At 52.4% G+C, this 15,198-nt stretch overlaps 3 protein-coding genes across 4 annotated transcripts; 1 reads left to right on the top strand and 2 right to left on the bottom strand.

Moving 5' to 3' along the window:
* Positions 1-379: 379 nt before the first annotated feature.
* On the bottom strand, positions 380-7,781 carry fam53c (family with sequence similarity 53 member C). Of its 2 annotated transcripts, none has more exons than XM_076138560.1 (5): positions 7,479-7,781; positions 4,938-5,289; positions 4,784-4,841; positions 3,165-4,168; positions 380-3,048 (listed from the first exon to the last, which is right to left on the bottom strand). In XM_076138560.1, exons 3-5 carry the CDS (start codon positions 4,788-4,790, stop codon positions 2,749-2,751), a joined length of 1,311 nt encoding a protein of 436 aa, XP_075994675.1. In that variant the 5' UTR covers positions 4,791-4,841; positions 4,938-5,289; positions 7,479-7,781; the 3' UTR covers positions 380-2,748. The 2 variants fall into 2 exon arrangements, with proteins under 2 accessions (XP_075994675.1, XP_075994678.1); XM_076138563.1 differs by lacking the exon at positions 7,479-7,781 and adding an exon at positions 7,174-7,471.
* A 928-nt stretch (positions 7,782-8,709) lies between these two features.
* On the bottom strand, positions 8,710-12,660 carry slbp2 (stem-loop binding protein 2). Its single transcript, XM_076138564.1, has 9 exons — positions 11,992-12,660; positions 11,205-11,366; positions 10,942-11,019; positions 10,779-10,862; positions 10,498-10,641; positions 10,206-10,376; positions 9,807-9,948; positions 9,335-9,473; positions 8,710-9,096 (listed from the first exon to the last, which is right to left on the bottom strand). Exons 1-9 carry the CDS (start codon positions 12,042-12,044, stop codon positions 9,032-9,034), a joined length of 1,038 nt encoding a protein of 345 aa, XP_075994679.1. The 5' UTR covers positions 12,045-12,660; the 3' UTR covers positions 8,710-9,031.
* Positions 12,471-14,732, top strand: zmat2 (zinc finger, matrin-type 2). Its single transcript, XM_076138565.1, has 6 exons — positions 12,471-12,525; positions 13,001-13,106; positions 13,263-13,386; positions 13,521-13,594; positions 13,685-13,830; positions 14,046-14,732. Exons 1-6 carry the CDS (start codon positions 12,508-12,510, stop codon positions 14,187-14,189), a joined length of 612 nt encoding a protein of 203 aa, XP_075994680.1. The 5' UTR covers positions 12,471-12,507; the 3' UTR covers positions 14,190-14,732.
* Positions 14,733-15,198: the final 466 nt, after the last annotated feature.

Below are 15,198 nucleotides of genomic sequence, written 5' to 3'. Positions count from 1 at the left end.
GTGTTCCCTCCTCCCTCCTCCCGTGTTCCCTCCTCCCTCCTCCTGTGTTCCCTCCTCCCTCCTCCCGTGTTCCCTCCTCCCGTGTTCCCTCCTCCCTCCTCCCGTGTTCCCTCCTCCCTCCTCCTGTGTTCCCTCCTCCCGTGTTCCCTCCTCCCTCCTCCCGTGTTCCCTCTGCTCTGTCGTCACGTCTCAATAACCACAGGACACCACTTTTACATTTCTTTGTAAAATAATTCTCAATAAACTTAATTTATTCACAAACTGCTTTTGAAATCGCCATGTTGTTGTTTTTTTAAACACATACAATAAAAAACATTTCTAAAAGACACGAGATGGCTCCGCCCCCTCTCTGCCCACTACAATCTGCTTTGTACACGGCTGCTCCCTCAGGATTCGCCTCCTTTTCTAACACGTCAGACATTCGTTCCCCGTCGCTTCACTCACGTTAGAAAGATTAAGAAAAACTAAAGGATGAACAGAATGACCTCAGGGTTAACAGCTACAGTTCACGCCTACGTTTCTGTCTTTTCTCCCTTTTTTCTTTTAGTTTTGCTTTACAGAATAATAGATTGGTTGATTTAAGGCTAATGCTGGATGTAAGGGGCCGACCGGAGAAAGATGGATGAGATGTTTACGTGTGTTTGGCTTCACTCTGCAGCGGTGTCAGCACAGGGCATCGCAGGACAGTGTCTCCTAGCAACCCTCCTTAGACGGTACAGGGGCGAATTTACAGAGAATAAAAATATTAGTTTTGCTTCTTAGGCTCTGACTGGACATTTACAGCGTCTCCATGCCAACAGTGCAGAGGAGGCCAGCGCTAACGTGCGGCCTCAGCGTGTGGCGTAACGTGACCTAGCGTAGAGGGACAGGCTGGATAAAGATGAAGATGTCCCTATCTGACAGGAGCCTGACGTTACTGACATGTGGCACACACACACTGTTTGGTTTGTGTGACCTGTGGCGCCCTGCTGAGATGATGTCGCTGAAAAACCTGCTCCACAGAATATAAACAAACAAAGCATCTGTCCTGCGATGTTCACTCACTCACTCACACACACACACACACACACACACACACACACACACACACACGAGAGATAACTCTTTTCAGGGACTGGTGGTTGTGGAATGTGTGAACACTCAGTTGGAACAACAGCGTCAGTGGCTCCCTGCCCTCAGTGTGGCCTGATGGGACGCCATCAAAAGTCAACGGCACCCTGAACACATCACCACGCCAAAACCTCCCCTGCTCAGTGTCAAACATAGGATGACACATGCCTCAGTGGATGCATCCGTGTGCTGATGAGCCGTCACACGCCAGCTGACGTGTCGCCTTCCTCCATCAGCTGACCAGAGCAGGCTCACTTCCTGTCCCACGTGAGGAGCGTAGTTGAAGATGGAGTCTGTGACAGGATACAGCTCTGTGTGTGTGTGTGTGTGTGTGTGTGTGTGTGTGTGTGTGTGTGTGTGTGTGTGTGTGTGTGGACGATGGAGGGCAGCACAGGAAGCTGAAGTGGAGAGGACAGGATGCACATTTTCTTTCTGTAGGTGAGCTGAGGGCTTGTCATGAATATTCATGAGGGCTGAAAGTTGTGATTGGCTGAGCTGAGATGCAGTGAACCTCTGAACCTTTGACCCCACACAGCCTCATTCACACCAACACCAACAAAGAAGAGCCACCACGCTCCTGAACGCTGACAGGGCTTCTGCCCTTCATCAGGCTTCCTGCCCTCCATGGACCGGACTGGACCGGACCAGGACGCTGTTAGATTCACTGATGCTGCTCAACAATCAAACACTCACAATGTTACTGTTTCCATGGAGACTTGGTTGAGATGAACAGAGGGAGAATCTCTCTTGGAATTCCCTCTGCTGAGGTTTCTTCCTCCTGATCTTCCTGTGGGTCGGGGCCTTCCTGGTGTTGTGGGCCTGTAGAGCCCTGTGAGACCCTGGATGTGGTCTTGGGCTGACTGGACCCCCTGCTGTGGTGCAGCTGAAGGCTTTGGTGTGGTGATGATGGTTCAGAATGCCAGAGCACAGATCACAGCCTCCCAGCCTGCAGTGCCTCAGACAGACACTCAGCAGTTGTGCATTGGAAGACACCTGGACACCATAGAGACGGGTGAGGAGGGGACACCTGGACACCATAGAGACGGGTGAGGAGGGGACACCTGGACACGCTGAGACTAGACTGGCTCACAGACACAGAGCCTCACGGTGGGGCAAAGGGATCTCTCTACATTTACATCCAAACTAGATCACTGACATCTGTGCAGATGTTTGATTGGTATTATTGAAGAGCAAGAGGTCAAACCTCAGCTAGAGGTCAAACATCTGGAGACATGTTTTGTTTCGTCTCATTCTAATGGTTGTGGATCTCCGTCCTGTTGGGCCTGGAGCCCATCAGGTCTGTGTCTGTGAGGAGAGACAGCATGAAGGCCTCCTCTCCTACAGGGCCTCCAGGTCCACCTCATCCATCCTACCTGTTAGAGACCTGCTGTCAATCAGCCCAGAGGAAGTGAAGTCACACTGCTGAGTGTCAGCCTGAACTCTGTGGTCGTCACATCGTGGCTGCGGTCAATCAGCTGGTCCAATGAGAGAAGGTGTTGTTCCTGAGAGCCTTGCTGATTGGGGGCAAGGTGATTGAGTGTTGAGACGATGGTCGCCGTGGAAGAAGGATCAGAGAAATTCAAAACAAACTAAATAAAAAACTGAGAACCAGAGAACAGCCTTCCATTTACAAATGTGTCAGTTTTCTTCTATCAAGTTCAGGTCGAGTTCTGTACAGTCCCTCTCAAACACGGCCTGCTGAGCCGCCGCGTCGCGCTCCGCAGCCTCTTCCTCCCCGTCGTCCTCTTCATCTTCGTCATCTTCCCGGCACTCCTCGTCGCTCTCGCTCAGCGGCCCGATGCTGGTCCTACCCAGACACTCGGCCGGCGAGCACGAGCCCCGGAAGTCGCCGAGGAACGACTCCATGCCCATGCAGACGTCCCCCCCGCAGGCCAGCCTGCCGCCACGCTCCAAACACTGAGGGTCGATGCTGCGCGTCTGCAGAGAGCGGGACAGGAAGAAGGTGAGGACAGAAGAGATCAAACATGCAGATCATTACAGCTCAACTCTACATCCATGCGGGCTGGACCCCTCCAGTCACATGTGAGGCTCACCTGTGTCATCTTGGTGAAGTCCAGGACGGGCCGTGCGCAGGGCCGGTCGGGGTCGCGGCGCCTCTTCAGGCCCGGTTTGAGCAGGAGCAGGTCGCAGGGTTGCGAGTGGCAGCGTGGCAGCTGAGGCGGCAGGGTGCGGCGAAGGGATGATGGCGTGCTGCAGGCTGAGGAGGGCGAGGCCGGCACCGGGCCCCCCGCCACTACTCCCGCCGCCGTAGAGCAGCCTGGGAGAGCCACCGCCACCGCTTGGCTGGGAACAGGATGTGGAGGGAGGAAGGTGGAAGCTGCAGAGTCTCTGATGAGCACAGGTGACAGCGAGAATCGCCTCTGAGGAGGGTGAGGTGGGTGCAGAGGGGAGGGGGAGGAGGAGCAGGAGGAAGGGGAGGGGAAGAAGCAACAGCAAGCTCCTCCCCCTGCTGCTGCTTCACTGGGGTCCCAGGGGAAGTTCCAGGGCAGCGGCGAGTCCGGGGACAGAGCCAAGCTGAAGAAGGTCGGGCTGGACGAGGAGTGCAGCGATGAGTTCAGGGAGGAGCTCGGGGCACGGAGAGGACAAGCCGCTCCGCCCACAGCGCCTCCTCCTCCCGCCACCACCGCTCCGCTCGCGGCCCCCCCTCCCCCCGGGCCGCCATGGCACTGCTGCCGACTGACTGGAGTCCAGACCCGCGAGGCGCTGGGCCGCCACGTGTAGCGGCAGCGCGACAGGTCCTCCGGCACCGACAACGAGCGGCAGTGCCGTTTTGGAGGCGGGGGAGGCGGCGGAGGGGGGCCGAGGCTGGGCGGGGCTACCGCCGCTCCGGGGAGGGACAGTTCGGACGCTGAAGTGCTGGGAGCGAGGGGCCTGTGCTGCTGCGGCTGAGGAGGCGGAGCATCCAGGGGGTCGCCCCCCTCCTGCAGGTGAGCATCGGGTGGCACTTGGGGCACGGGGCCGGGGGGGAAACTGGAGCTCAGTAACCCCCCCTGCAGGCCAGACTTTGAGGAAGGGCACAGCTGCCAATAGCTGCTCTCTGAGAAGACAAGAGGGAAGTGACATCATGAGACAAACGGGACCTCAGTATGTTTGGCTCACAGCTCATCCATCTCTCCTACAGTCTCACACACACACACACACACACACACACACACACACACACACACACACACACACACACACACACACACACACACACACACACACACACACACACACACACACACACACACACACACACACACACACACACACACACACACACACACACACACACACACACACACACACACACACCTGCTGCTCTGTTACAGAGCGCTCAGGCCTGCAGGCTGAGAGGACATCAACCACATTACAATCTAAAGGTTATAAACACGTCTGAGGTCATCTTCTGCTAAGACAGTGAACATGTAACATACATGTTGAGCTCCACATGCACATGGGACGCTGCCCTGCAGTCACATGCTTCTGATGAGAGCTGCATGTTCAGCCTGACACCTTTACATCACCTGCAGCTTACAGCACCTTGGAGATCACATGTTGCCTAATTTGGATTGAGTTTGGACTAAACTGGCTGTGAGGTCATAGCTCTGCTCAAACAACTTCATTCATTCATTCATTCCTCATTCCAGACTCAACCTGAACTCCTCACCAGGCATCAAGCCATCTGGGGGCCAGCACTCTGCGAGGGTGTTTGGGTCCAGCAGGGACTGAAAGACAGACAGACACAAAGTCACACAACCATCACAAAGCATGAATGTGCCGAGTGTTCCAGCTGAGACTGAGCAGGCTCCAGTCAGGCTCACCAGGACACAGTCCCCTGGCTGAGCAGGGTCGCCTTCCAGAGTCCACTTCCTCAAGCTCTCCACCAGCAGAGTAACCACAGCATGGTGGCTGACGGGGGAGACAGGGGGCAGAAAGGGGGGGGCGGGGGAGGGGGGTAGAGGGGAGGGAGAGAGAGCGGGAAGGAAAGGGAGGATGAAGAGGAGGGGCAGGAGAGCCACACCCTTCTATGTGTTTATCTATTTGGTCCGCCACAGGATGGACGGGGAGGGACTGAGGGCTCGGAGACTCCTCCTCCTTTCCACCTCAGGGCCAGGTAGCCCCGCCCACTCTCACAAGGACATCATCAGTCAGCTGTCAAACATGTCAATCCACCTATGGAGAAGGGAGAGGAGGGTGAGTCCATGCTCACAAACTACAGTCATGATGGGATATCACAAATCAGCTCTGATGTGAGGAGATCTACCAGGGTTCAGGGTCAAAGGTCAGAGTTACTATAGGATAGAGCTCTATGACAACATACAGAGGGTTCAGGGTCAAAGGTCAACATATTTGCCCCTGTAGAGGAGCCTTTAACCCCTACTGACGGCTCCAGTCTGCTCTACACACGATGGGACTACAGGGCCGGCAGAGAAGAAGTGAACCTGTCTGTCTGAGTCTCTCCCTCCCAGACGAGCCCTGCTATCAGGCTGGAAGGCCCAAACCATATCTGATCACGTGTGTGTGTGACCCTAAACACATCACAGCCCCTTCAGAATGCTTTGATCAGAGCTCATACTGCACAGAAGGGGAGATTTGACTCTTTACAAAAATGGAATTGCACACTAATTCTAGCCTTGGCAGTAAAACATTGATAGTAAAGAGACATTATCCCAGCCTGGTCTCATACTTTTGATTATAAATATAGACGTCATGTGTGAGTAGAGCCCCGTCGTGTCCTTGTTCGCGGTGTTCTGGTGTTCTGGTGTCTCTGTGGTCGGACCCTGACAGCAGCAGCAGGACGCCATCATGGTGCCGGACTATCTGAGGCCGCTGGGCATCTGATGCTGCTGCTAGCTTGTGGCTAATAGCGTCCATTGTTTTCAATGAGGGGTGCTAACGTTATCGATTAGCGCATCTCTGATTGCGGACAGAACCAGAGCTGGAACCTAAATGTGCCATTTTAGTCAAAGCTGCGTGGATGAAAATAAGCGTTTGTGTTGTGAACGTGCAAGCATCCCGCTGTGCGGCGCTAGCAGGCGGGGACACGGAGCTCATCCTCCGCCTAAGCACCACCATCACCTGTGCTGTTAGCGCTCTACACATCATGTCCTCCTCACGTTCCCCCTCAAGGTCGCTCAGTCACACACACACACACGGTGTTCGCCGTTTCATTCTTGAATGAAGCGTCTGACTGAACGTTCCGTCTGCTCCGCCCGGTGAGGATGCGGGCGAGCAGCGGAGCTCCCCCGGCCGCCCGCCTGCACCCAGCGGCGGCAGCTAGCGTTAGCAGCTAGCGTTAGCTAACCGACCGATCGCGGATCCGCCACGGGCAGCAGCGGACCGGACCCCGGGTCAGAGGGACGGGGTCCGGCTGGAGCGGCCCCGGGGTAGGGTGACAGAACAGCCCGCAAAGTGAAGAGAGGACCCTCTGTGTGTGTGTGTGTGTGTGTGTGTGTGTGTGTGTGTGTGTGTGTGTGTGTGTGTGTGTGTGTGTGTGTGTGTGTGTGTGTGTGTATGTGTGTGTGTATGTATGTTTGTGTGTACGTGTATACGTGTGTGTGTGTGTCTGTGTGTGTGTGTGTGTGTGTGTCAGCCATTATGAAGGATCAGCTTCACCAACAACTGGACAAAACTACTTTTTGCGCAATATTGTACCCTGGTTGGTTCATCTTTGTTATTCCTGATTTCTAATTTAAAGCACATTTTCAATGAGAACGTAAATGTTTCCCAGTAGCTTACAAAGTTTACTTCTACATCTTCGGTTTTTAAACACAAAATGTGTTACCGGATAAATAATGTTAGAGGAGAAATGATCAGCATCAATGTAGCTGCTGTTCACTCACACACACACACACACACACACACACACACACACACACACACACAGGTACATTAGTCCTCTGCAGTCACATTAACACATTAAACGGTCTAAATCGTCTCTCAGACCAGATGTGAAGCCTTCATAAACCTTGTCACCTTAGCTTTAGCTTTAGCTTTAGCCTGAGCTAGCTAGCTGGCTAGCCTGCTAGCGGCTCCATCCTCCGCAGCTTCACTAACCCTGCGGTGATTTCACACACACATCCCCGAGAAACACGAGCGGGCCCTGCCGCTTTGTGGCCCCTCCAGCCCCTCGCAGTGAGCGGAGCCTTGCGGGGGGCCGTGTCTGTCCCGGGCCTCCCTCCCCTCTCTCACTGCGGGCTGCTTTACCATAAGCAGGTGATAAATAAACCTGTGCCGGCCTGTGCGCGGCGGAGCAGCGTGAGAGGACAAACACGGACGGATGCTGCGATGGAGCAGCAGCCTGGACCAGGCGGATCCCCCACGAGCGGCTGCGGCGCTCAGCCTCCGCGGGGCACTCTTACCTTGTCGGGCGGCCCCTCCAGGTGACGCGCTTAGCGGCAGAGAGCGGATGGAGCGGCGGTCAGACGGCAGCAGTTTTCGGTGTATTGACCCAAAAATACACCGCTCCGCCCGCCGCTGCTGTCAGGATCACGGCGTCTCTACCGAAGCGCTCACAATGAATTAAAATGTGAATGAACCGGGCTGAGCCTGCACCGCTCCGTGTGCCACAGACCTGAGCGACGGTTAATGAGAGTAATCGATGCGATCCATTTCTAAAAACAAAATAATAATAAAGACGCGGCGTGCACACGCCCGTGGGCGACAAGCATTCATAAATAACATTTACGGTGCCAAGCGGGAGGGGCGGAGCAACAGCAGCACCTGATAGTCTGTGGATATTTATTTGTACATTTCATAGATTTATTATTTTCTCGCCCAGACACACAAGCGACGCTGGTAAAATAACGGCTCTCGCATAAATGAATGTAATAGCAGCAGCCTGTAAATGAGTCCTGAGGCGCGCCTGTGCGAGGATTGTGGGTGTTGTAGTTTCCCGCAGGATCAGAGCAGCTTGTTTACAGCAGCGCTGCACCGCCCGCCTGTGATTTGTGCTGTTATTTCATTATCAGACAGTGTGTTCATCAGGTTAAATACAGTGTTTACACCGCATTTACGGCCCACGCACGGGAGGACAAACACGCAGACACAGATTATTCGGAGGCTGTAAATCAGCCTGTCAGGCTGCTGCAGCACACCGTGTGGATGGAGGGAACATCCGGCAGCAGGACAACACCAGAGGAGGAAATAGAGGTCAACAGGTCAATGGACTGAATATTTCTGCCTGACAAAAACAAGAACCCAGCATTTGAGATCTTCTCTAATGGAATATCTTCATCCAAAAGTTCAAATTCTGTGCTTATTGTCTTCATGTCTGTTAGTTTCCTGAGATGTGGACTCATTACCTTAACTTCATCATATCGACCATAAAGGTCTTACCTTTTGTGCATTGCTACAGTATAGAATTGTAAACTACATAACATTCAAATCAAGTCTGATCATTTACCATTCAGTTATGAAATCAGTCTGACAGCACCTGACTGGGGATCCTGAGTTCAGATCATTCCCATGCCTCTGAGTCAGAGGGAGGAGACCTGGATCGGTGGAAATGGAGCGACACAAAGCCAGTGTGTGAATTTGTCATACTTTATTTACATCTTTATTAATTTTACTAACATTCAGATTTTGCTCTTGATATCAAGCAGCACAAAACAATCAGAAACACAAAAAAGTAAAAGAAAACACAACACAAAGCAACAGCCTCATCTCTCCCCCAACAAGCAACTTATATTTTTTAGAAAAAACATAAGGAGGAGCATGAAGGTGAGAGGTGGTGGACAAAGACAACAGGTCAAGGTGAAGGTTTCCTCCACTATGCATTCAAAGTCTAAAAATCACAATGTGTAGACAATGGTGACAGTTTCCCTGATGGCAAACACAGTGGAGGGTAAGACATGGACTTCCACAGGTCAGGACACGGCCTGGTTCATCACAGATGCCTGAAAGCTGGTGGTCGTCAGTATGGATTCCATAAGAGCTGGTCAGCAACCACAGGGACTTGCTGGTCATCGGAGCCGTAATCTAGAAGCAGAATCAAACAAAGCTAAGTTGTCGTTTCTTCTACAGCCCAAAAGATCACAGGTCTGCCCTCCACATGCAGAGGGTCCAGGGTCAAAGGTCTTTGTAGGCCCACAGACCAGCATGTTGGTCTGTCACACTCACTCAGGACTGAGAATTTCTATGCCTCATCATGTATTGTGGTGTTGTTGGATGTCAGCAGGGAGCCGGAGCCCCGAGCAGAGATCCTGCTTCTGCTTACCTCGGGTGTGGTAAGCATCAAGCAGGAAGTGAAGCCAGTTGCTCATGTTTTCATTGGTGTTCAGCTGAGTACTAAATGAGTAACTCAGACCAGGAGGAGAGCGAGGAGAGTGAGGAGGCCGGTGGCTCCTCTCAGGCCCCTGGGAGGAGAGACAGCACTGATCAAAGTACAAGCAGAGGTACTAGACAGAATACTAACAATAGTTCAGACGACCTTTTGGTTTAACAATGGTGCGTGACAAACAGAGCAGCGGGTCTCTTAGAGACCCTGTGTCACTCAGGCTCTCTGGCTACACTGATGGATGCCAAGAGGCTGAAGTACGCAACAGCAAAAACGGATGTGGTGTAACCAACAGACACATTAGTGAGACTGTAGCAGAAATTATTCACTCTCTGGTTTGCAGAACAAGAGTCTGAGTTCATCCAGTGCTAAAAGCAGTTTAATACACTGAGAGGATCCCCAGCAGCGTTACCGGTGAGAGCAGGACATCCCAGGGTCCAGGCAGCTCCAGTGGAGACACAGGGGACGTCTCAAAGGCTGCTGAAATGTCTGTCAGGTCTGCGTCCTCTCCATCCTCACAGAGGTCAGAGGTCATCTTTGCCAGCTGGCTCTGCCTGTGAGACCATGACAGTTCATTTCCGTGACTTTAACCTTAACCGTGTTTGAGAGATGCAGACATGACAAACGACCCATGTGCCTGCAGTCTGTCCCACTGTAGTGACCAACGTCTCCCTCATACGTTCTGTAAACAATAATTCAAGTTTGTGGCCATGCGGCCTGTGCTCTGGTGTGGCATAGCCCCGCCCCCCATCTGGATTCTAAACAATTAATTCTATGGAATTCTAAATCACAACGGCTCCATGTGACCTACAGCTGGTCCACTGGGCTCTGGGGGTCCGGGCCCTCGGGCTGGGCTTCACCAGGTGGATCCCACAGGTGCAACGCTCGCCTCCACAATCGGACCTGCATGTCCCAGGATCGTCGACTGTACTTCCTGTACTTGTTGGGAGTGGAGGGGTGGAGCTTTGGATCTCTGAGGTGCCTGAGGAGGAAGAAGAACATTGCTTAACGTGTGAACGTCAACAGCTGCCGTCTGTGTAGCAGTGACATGGCGGACAGAGCAGCTGTGGATCCCTGAGCAAGCTGCTGGTCTGTGGTCTCACTTGGGTACTTGCTGCAGGTAGTTCTGGTAGCCGCTGGTGTTTCTGCCGTATTGGATCTGTTTCTGCCGCCTCTTCAGAACCGCAGAGTTGGTCTCCGTTTGGTCACCGCTGCCCTCGCCACTCAGACCGGGCCAACAAAGAGGCCTGCAGAGACGGAGAGAGAGGAGGGACACACCCAGGTGAAGCCCATACAGGGCGCACACTCACTTAGTCTGGAACGTTAATGTGCAGTGAAGTGTTGTGTGAGAGCTCTCTCTCTCTACACATGAGAATGTTCAGACCGCTTCCCGTTGTCCAGATCGTCCGTTGCCACAGCCACACTGCTCGTGGACACTTTGAGGATACAGCGCTCAAGGATGGACGGCCTGATGACAGACAAGGATGAAACTTCAACTGCAGAGAACACTGAACACACACGGGAGTTTTCAGAGTTTTGGGGCAAACCTGTGAGGTTTGTTGAAGGTAAATCTGTCTCCCCGGAAGATGAAGCCAGGAGGAGGACACGGCGATGGAGAGGCGTTACTGCAAACACACAGGACAATCTTTGGGTTTAACTGGGAGAATTACACACTCAATGTTTGGGTGTTTCATTACATGGCTTTAACCTACAGACCTGAAGGGAAGCACTAACATCTACACACTGACAGGGGGAGGGAGTGACCTGAACACGTCTGATGGGCCCTCAGCACTCTCACACACACACACACCTGACCAGGCTGTCGTAGACAGAGCTGCAGCCGGGGAGCAGCCAGGGCTCGGGGGCCGAGCACTCGGAGGCGGCGGCAGCCAGCAGCGGGTCAGGGAGGCCGTTCCACACCGCCGCCGACCAGCCCCTCGCACAAACACATGACCGGGGGCTGAAACAGAAGCTGGGGACATTTTTACAATGTGTTAATGTGACACTTTACTTTGTGAGAGGGAGTTGGGCAAGAATGTTCCTCCTTTCTTTAGCAAAAAAAAAAACACTAAAAATTTACCTGCAAAGTAACTTAAGTTACCTTTAGACTTCAAATTGAGAAGGAAGGAAATGAGAATACTAGAACCTACTAAGTTAGACCAGCACTCTGGTGTGTTCTTCACTTTGTGTGGCTCATTTTGTAGAAAATAAAACTTTCTAAAAAGCATTTAAAATTTCGATGTAAACTTCTTAAATCACCAAAACGTGTCCTCTTTTTCTAGATGCCATTAAAAACAATTGTCAGTATAACCGTTAAGATAAATTAAATAACCTAAAACAAAAAAAAAGACCCGCACCACAGGATTTCCTGTGGTGCGGGTTTCCTTGTAAAAAGCCGGGCTGTCTCTTAATAAACTGAATGACTTATTTGAACCATACATTTCTTTGGCAAACGGGTTTGGCCGAGACGTGTAATAAATAAATAAAAAGTAAAATAACAGGACCATAAGAGAAGTCCTGTAGGCTCGAAACGGAGCTGCGCTGTCCGACCCGCCGTGAATGTCCCCGCTGGAGAGCGTGTCATGGCCGCTACTCACCTGGAGGAGAGCAGCGGGCTCTGAGCTGCAGGTTCCATGCCGCTGGTCGTCATGTTTCTCTCTTGTCGCAGTTCGGGGCCTTCGGTGCAGACGGACAGACGACATTGTTCCACTCGCCAGATTTTAAATGAGCCGCAGCTGAAGGGGGCGGGGCCTGGCCCGTGCTTCACCTGTGCTGCCTTCAGGTGCTCACCGTCTGCGTTGTGCGGCGTAAACACATCACATCATAATCTCTACAGTATTATAAACGCAACGACTCGAGGCTGTGTTATGTACGAGTTTCATATAATTGTGCTATATGCGTCTTATTTGATCTTGTCTTTGTTCAGAAACACACATTGCTATGTGGCTTTCTGCTGTTTAGTATGTTCTCCTTCGACATGTTCCAGATTATGTGGCCAGCAGCTGCATTTAGTTTCCTGTTGCGGTACCGCTCCCTTCCAGCAGGGGGCGGTGTGTCACATTTATAACGAACGTGACTTTGCGACAGCCGTATAATGCTGTAACGTAAACAAGATGGCGTCGGGAAGTGGGGTGAGTGAGTGCCCGGGCTGGAGTTGTTGTTTCTGTGCAGCTTGTTGACTCTATGATAGATTTACTTCGTGTTTCAGATAATCTGCCACACGGAGCTGCTAGCTGGCCGCCATGAGGAATTTAAAGTCTCCGTAAATGTCATTAAAACGCTCGCGGTGAACTGCTAGCAGCTAGGGTTAGCTGGCCTGCTTACAAACAACAATGAGACCTGAGAGAAGTCTGAATTCACACACAGACCCGACAGCGCGGCGAGGTGCGCTTTAGTTCATTCGGCGTAGGGGGCCAGGGGGAAAGGGACGGAGCTTTACGGCGCTGTAGCTCCTGAGTTAGCGGCGGAGCTCAGGGCGCCGAGGTGAAGCTAGAGGGAGGAGACGGAAGGGAGGGGAGCGACCACTGACCTCAGCAGGGTCGTGGAGGGAACACATGTGGGGCTTTACTCTGTGTTGACACTTTCCCCTTCCTGTTTCTCTTCCAGTCCAGTAAGAATGACTTCCGCAGGAAGTGGGACAAAGATGAATATGAGAACTTGGCTCAGAAACGCCTGGTGGAGGAGAGAGAGAAGGACAAAGACCGGAGAGATGGTAAGAGAGCCAGAACCACTGAGGGATGGACCAGGGCCCCCCCCAGACCTGATCCTGGTCTGAGCGGACCTGGGTCAGGTCTGAGGGTCCTGGACCTGGTCTGAGGGGGGGGCCTGGGTCCCGTCTCTCAGTTCTCAGCTTTCTTTGTGATTCCAGGGAAAGTCCCTCCTCCAGTTAAGCGGGACCTCCTGCGCCACAGAGACTACAAGGTGGACCTGGAGTCTAAACTGGGGAAGACCATCGTCATCACTAAGACCACGCCCCAGGCTGAGATGGGAGGGTGAGGCCTCATCACATTCAGATGATTGACACATGATCGGACCCATAAGGTTTCATATTAGAAGCAGCCTGAAGCATGGGTGTTGTTGCCATAGTAACGTCCTGCCTGGCTCTGATTGGCTGTCTGCTCTGTAGGTATTACTGTAACGTGTGTGACTGTGTGGTCAAAGACTCCATCAACTTCCTGGATCACATCAACGGGAAGAAACGTGAGTCTGACTTTAACCCTTAAACCACCAGAACACTGAAACTGAGCTGCTGAGAGTCAAGTGTGTGTGTGTGTGTGTGTGTGCGTGCAGACCAGAGGAACCTGGGCATGTCCATGCGAGTGGAGCGTTCGTCTCTGGATCAGGTGAAGAAACGTTTTGAGGTGAACAAGAAGAAAATGGAGGAGAAGCAGAAGGAGTACGACTTTGAGGAGCGTATGAAGGAGCTGAGGGAGGAGGTGAGGAGGAGAGGAGGGAAGAGGAGAGGAGGGTAGCTGACAAATACAGTTCCACCACAGACCAGCATGAAGATCTGGTGTGTGTGTGTGTGTGTGTGTGTGTGTGTGTGTGTGTGTGTGTGTGTGTGTGTGTGTGTGTGTGTGTGTGTGTGTGTGTGTGTGTGTGTGTGTGTGTGTGTGTGTGTGTGTGTGTGTGTGTGTGTGCGCGTGCGCAGGAGGAGAAGGCGAAAGCGTACAAGAAGGAGAAGCTGAAGGAGAGGAAGCGGCGAGCAGAGGAGGACGTTGACTTTGAGGAGGACGATGAGATGGCGGCGGTCATGGGCTTCTCAGGCTTCGGCTCATCAAAGAAGAGCCACTGAGGCGGCGACGCAGAGACGAGAGGCGAGCGCTGGGCGGGACAGGAAGCTGCTTCACGCCCGGAGTGGAGTCGCTGTGTGGGAAGAGAACAACACTGAATGAAGGACGGCGGCGCTCTGTGGCCGCGGCTGCTCTTCCTGCTTTTCTGACATTTTTCTAGCTGTTCTTCTTTAAAACAAACGCCCCCCTCACCCTCATTACAGACTGTTGGTGCTGTTGGGTTTGGATCTGAATACATGAGAGGAAGGTTTAACTCCTGAGGACGTGGAGCAGCTCAAACATGTGACACCTGAAGCTCCACTCAGCCTTTAGGCCCCAAGCAGAAGGTCTACAGGGATCTGTCAATAAGATGGAGCTTTCTGCTGATATCACTTTGTCTTTTATTGTGAAAAGCTCCTGCACATGGTCTTTTCAGTTAGACACAGATATGCTGACCTTTGACCCTCTGTATGATGTCATCATGTCTACCAAACACACAGATACCTCCCCCCTCAAACCGTTTGACCCTTTTAGTGTTTTTAATAAAGAATCTGTCAACAATTCAAGTCTTGTTTTTCATATTTGAGTCATTGGCTCAGGCATGTGGTCTGTGAGCGACTGATCTCTGACTGAACTCATCCATCAGCACAACAGTTTGCTGCCCTCTGGTGGAGAGAATGAATTATTGTAATCATGAACGGACCAAATCCTGTTTGTAGAGTAAATGTAGTCAGAATTCATCCATAAGAACCTGTGTTGTGCTGCGTGTTCAGCAGGACTCCGCCCACATGTTTCACCTGTTATGTCTGTGAACACACACACACACACACACACTCCTGACCTCACAAACTGCTCCTCTTAAGCTGGCAGCCGTTTGCCATCAGATGATGTCATCGTATCAGATAGACACACTACTTATCAGTCGACCTGCCACTGCACCAAATTAGGCCCTCAGGCATGACTCCTGTCATCTGGTAAGAGAGGTGCATTCTGGGGGTGTGGGCCTTAAAACAAGCACCCAGCTGCAGAGCC

The sequence above is a fragment of the Genypterus blacodes genome, unplaced genomic scaffold (genome assembly GCF_046128005.1).
Source record: "Genypterus blacodes isolate CSIRO-AG114 ecotype Tasmania unplaced genomic scaffold, CSIRO-AGI_Gbla_v1 ptg000380l_1, whole genome shotgun sequence".
Taxonomy (NCBI): Eukaryota; Metazoa; Chordata; class Actinopteri; order Ophidiiformes; family Ophidiidae; genus Genypterus; species Genypterus blacodes.
The sequence above is the reverse complement of the archived record's forward strand: the minus strand, read 5'-3'. Positions and strand labels throughout refer to the sequence as shown.

Coding starts and splice junctions, on each gene's coding strand:
- fam53c (XM_076138560.1), bottom strand. Junction 3,049..3,164: donor ACTTCACCAAGATGACACAG/GTGAGCCTCACA, acceptor CGCTCTCTGCAG/ACGCGCAGCATCGACCCTCA.
- slbp2 (XM_076138564.1), bottom strand. CDS start 12,044: ATGACGACCAGCGGCATGGAACCTGCAGCTCAGAGCCCGCTGCTCTCC. Junction 11,367..11,991: donor AGCCCGCTGCTCTCCTCCAG/GTGAGTAGCGGC, acceptor AAATGTCCCCAG/CTTCTGTTTCAGCCCCCGGT. Junction 10,377..10,497: donor TACCTGCAGCAAGTACCCAA/GTGAGACCACAG, acceptor CTTCCTCCTCAG/GCACCTCAGAGATCCAAAGC.
- zmat2 (XM_076138565.1), top strand. Junction 13,107..13,262: donor GGACAAAGACCGGAGAGATG/GTAAGAGAGCCA, acceptor TTGTGATTCCAG/GGAAAGTCCCTCCTCCAGTT. Junction 13,387..13,520: donor CCCCAGGCTGAGATGGGAGG/GTGAGGCCTCAT, acceptor TCTGCTCTGTAG/GTATTACTGTAACGTGTGTG.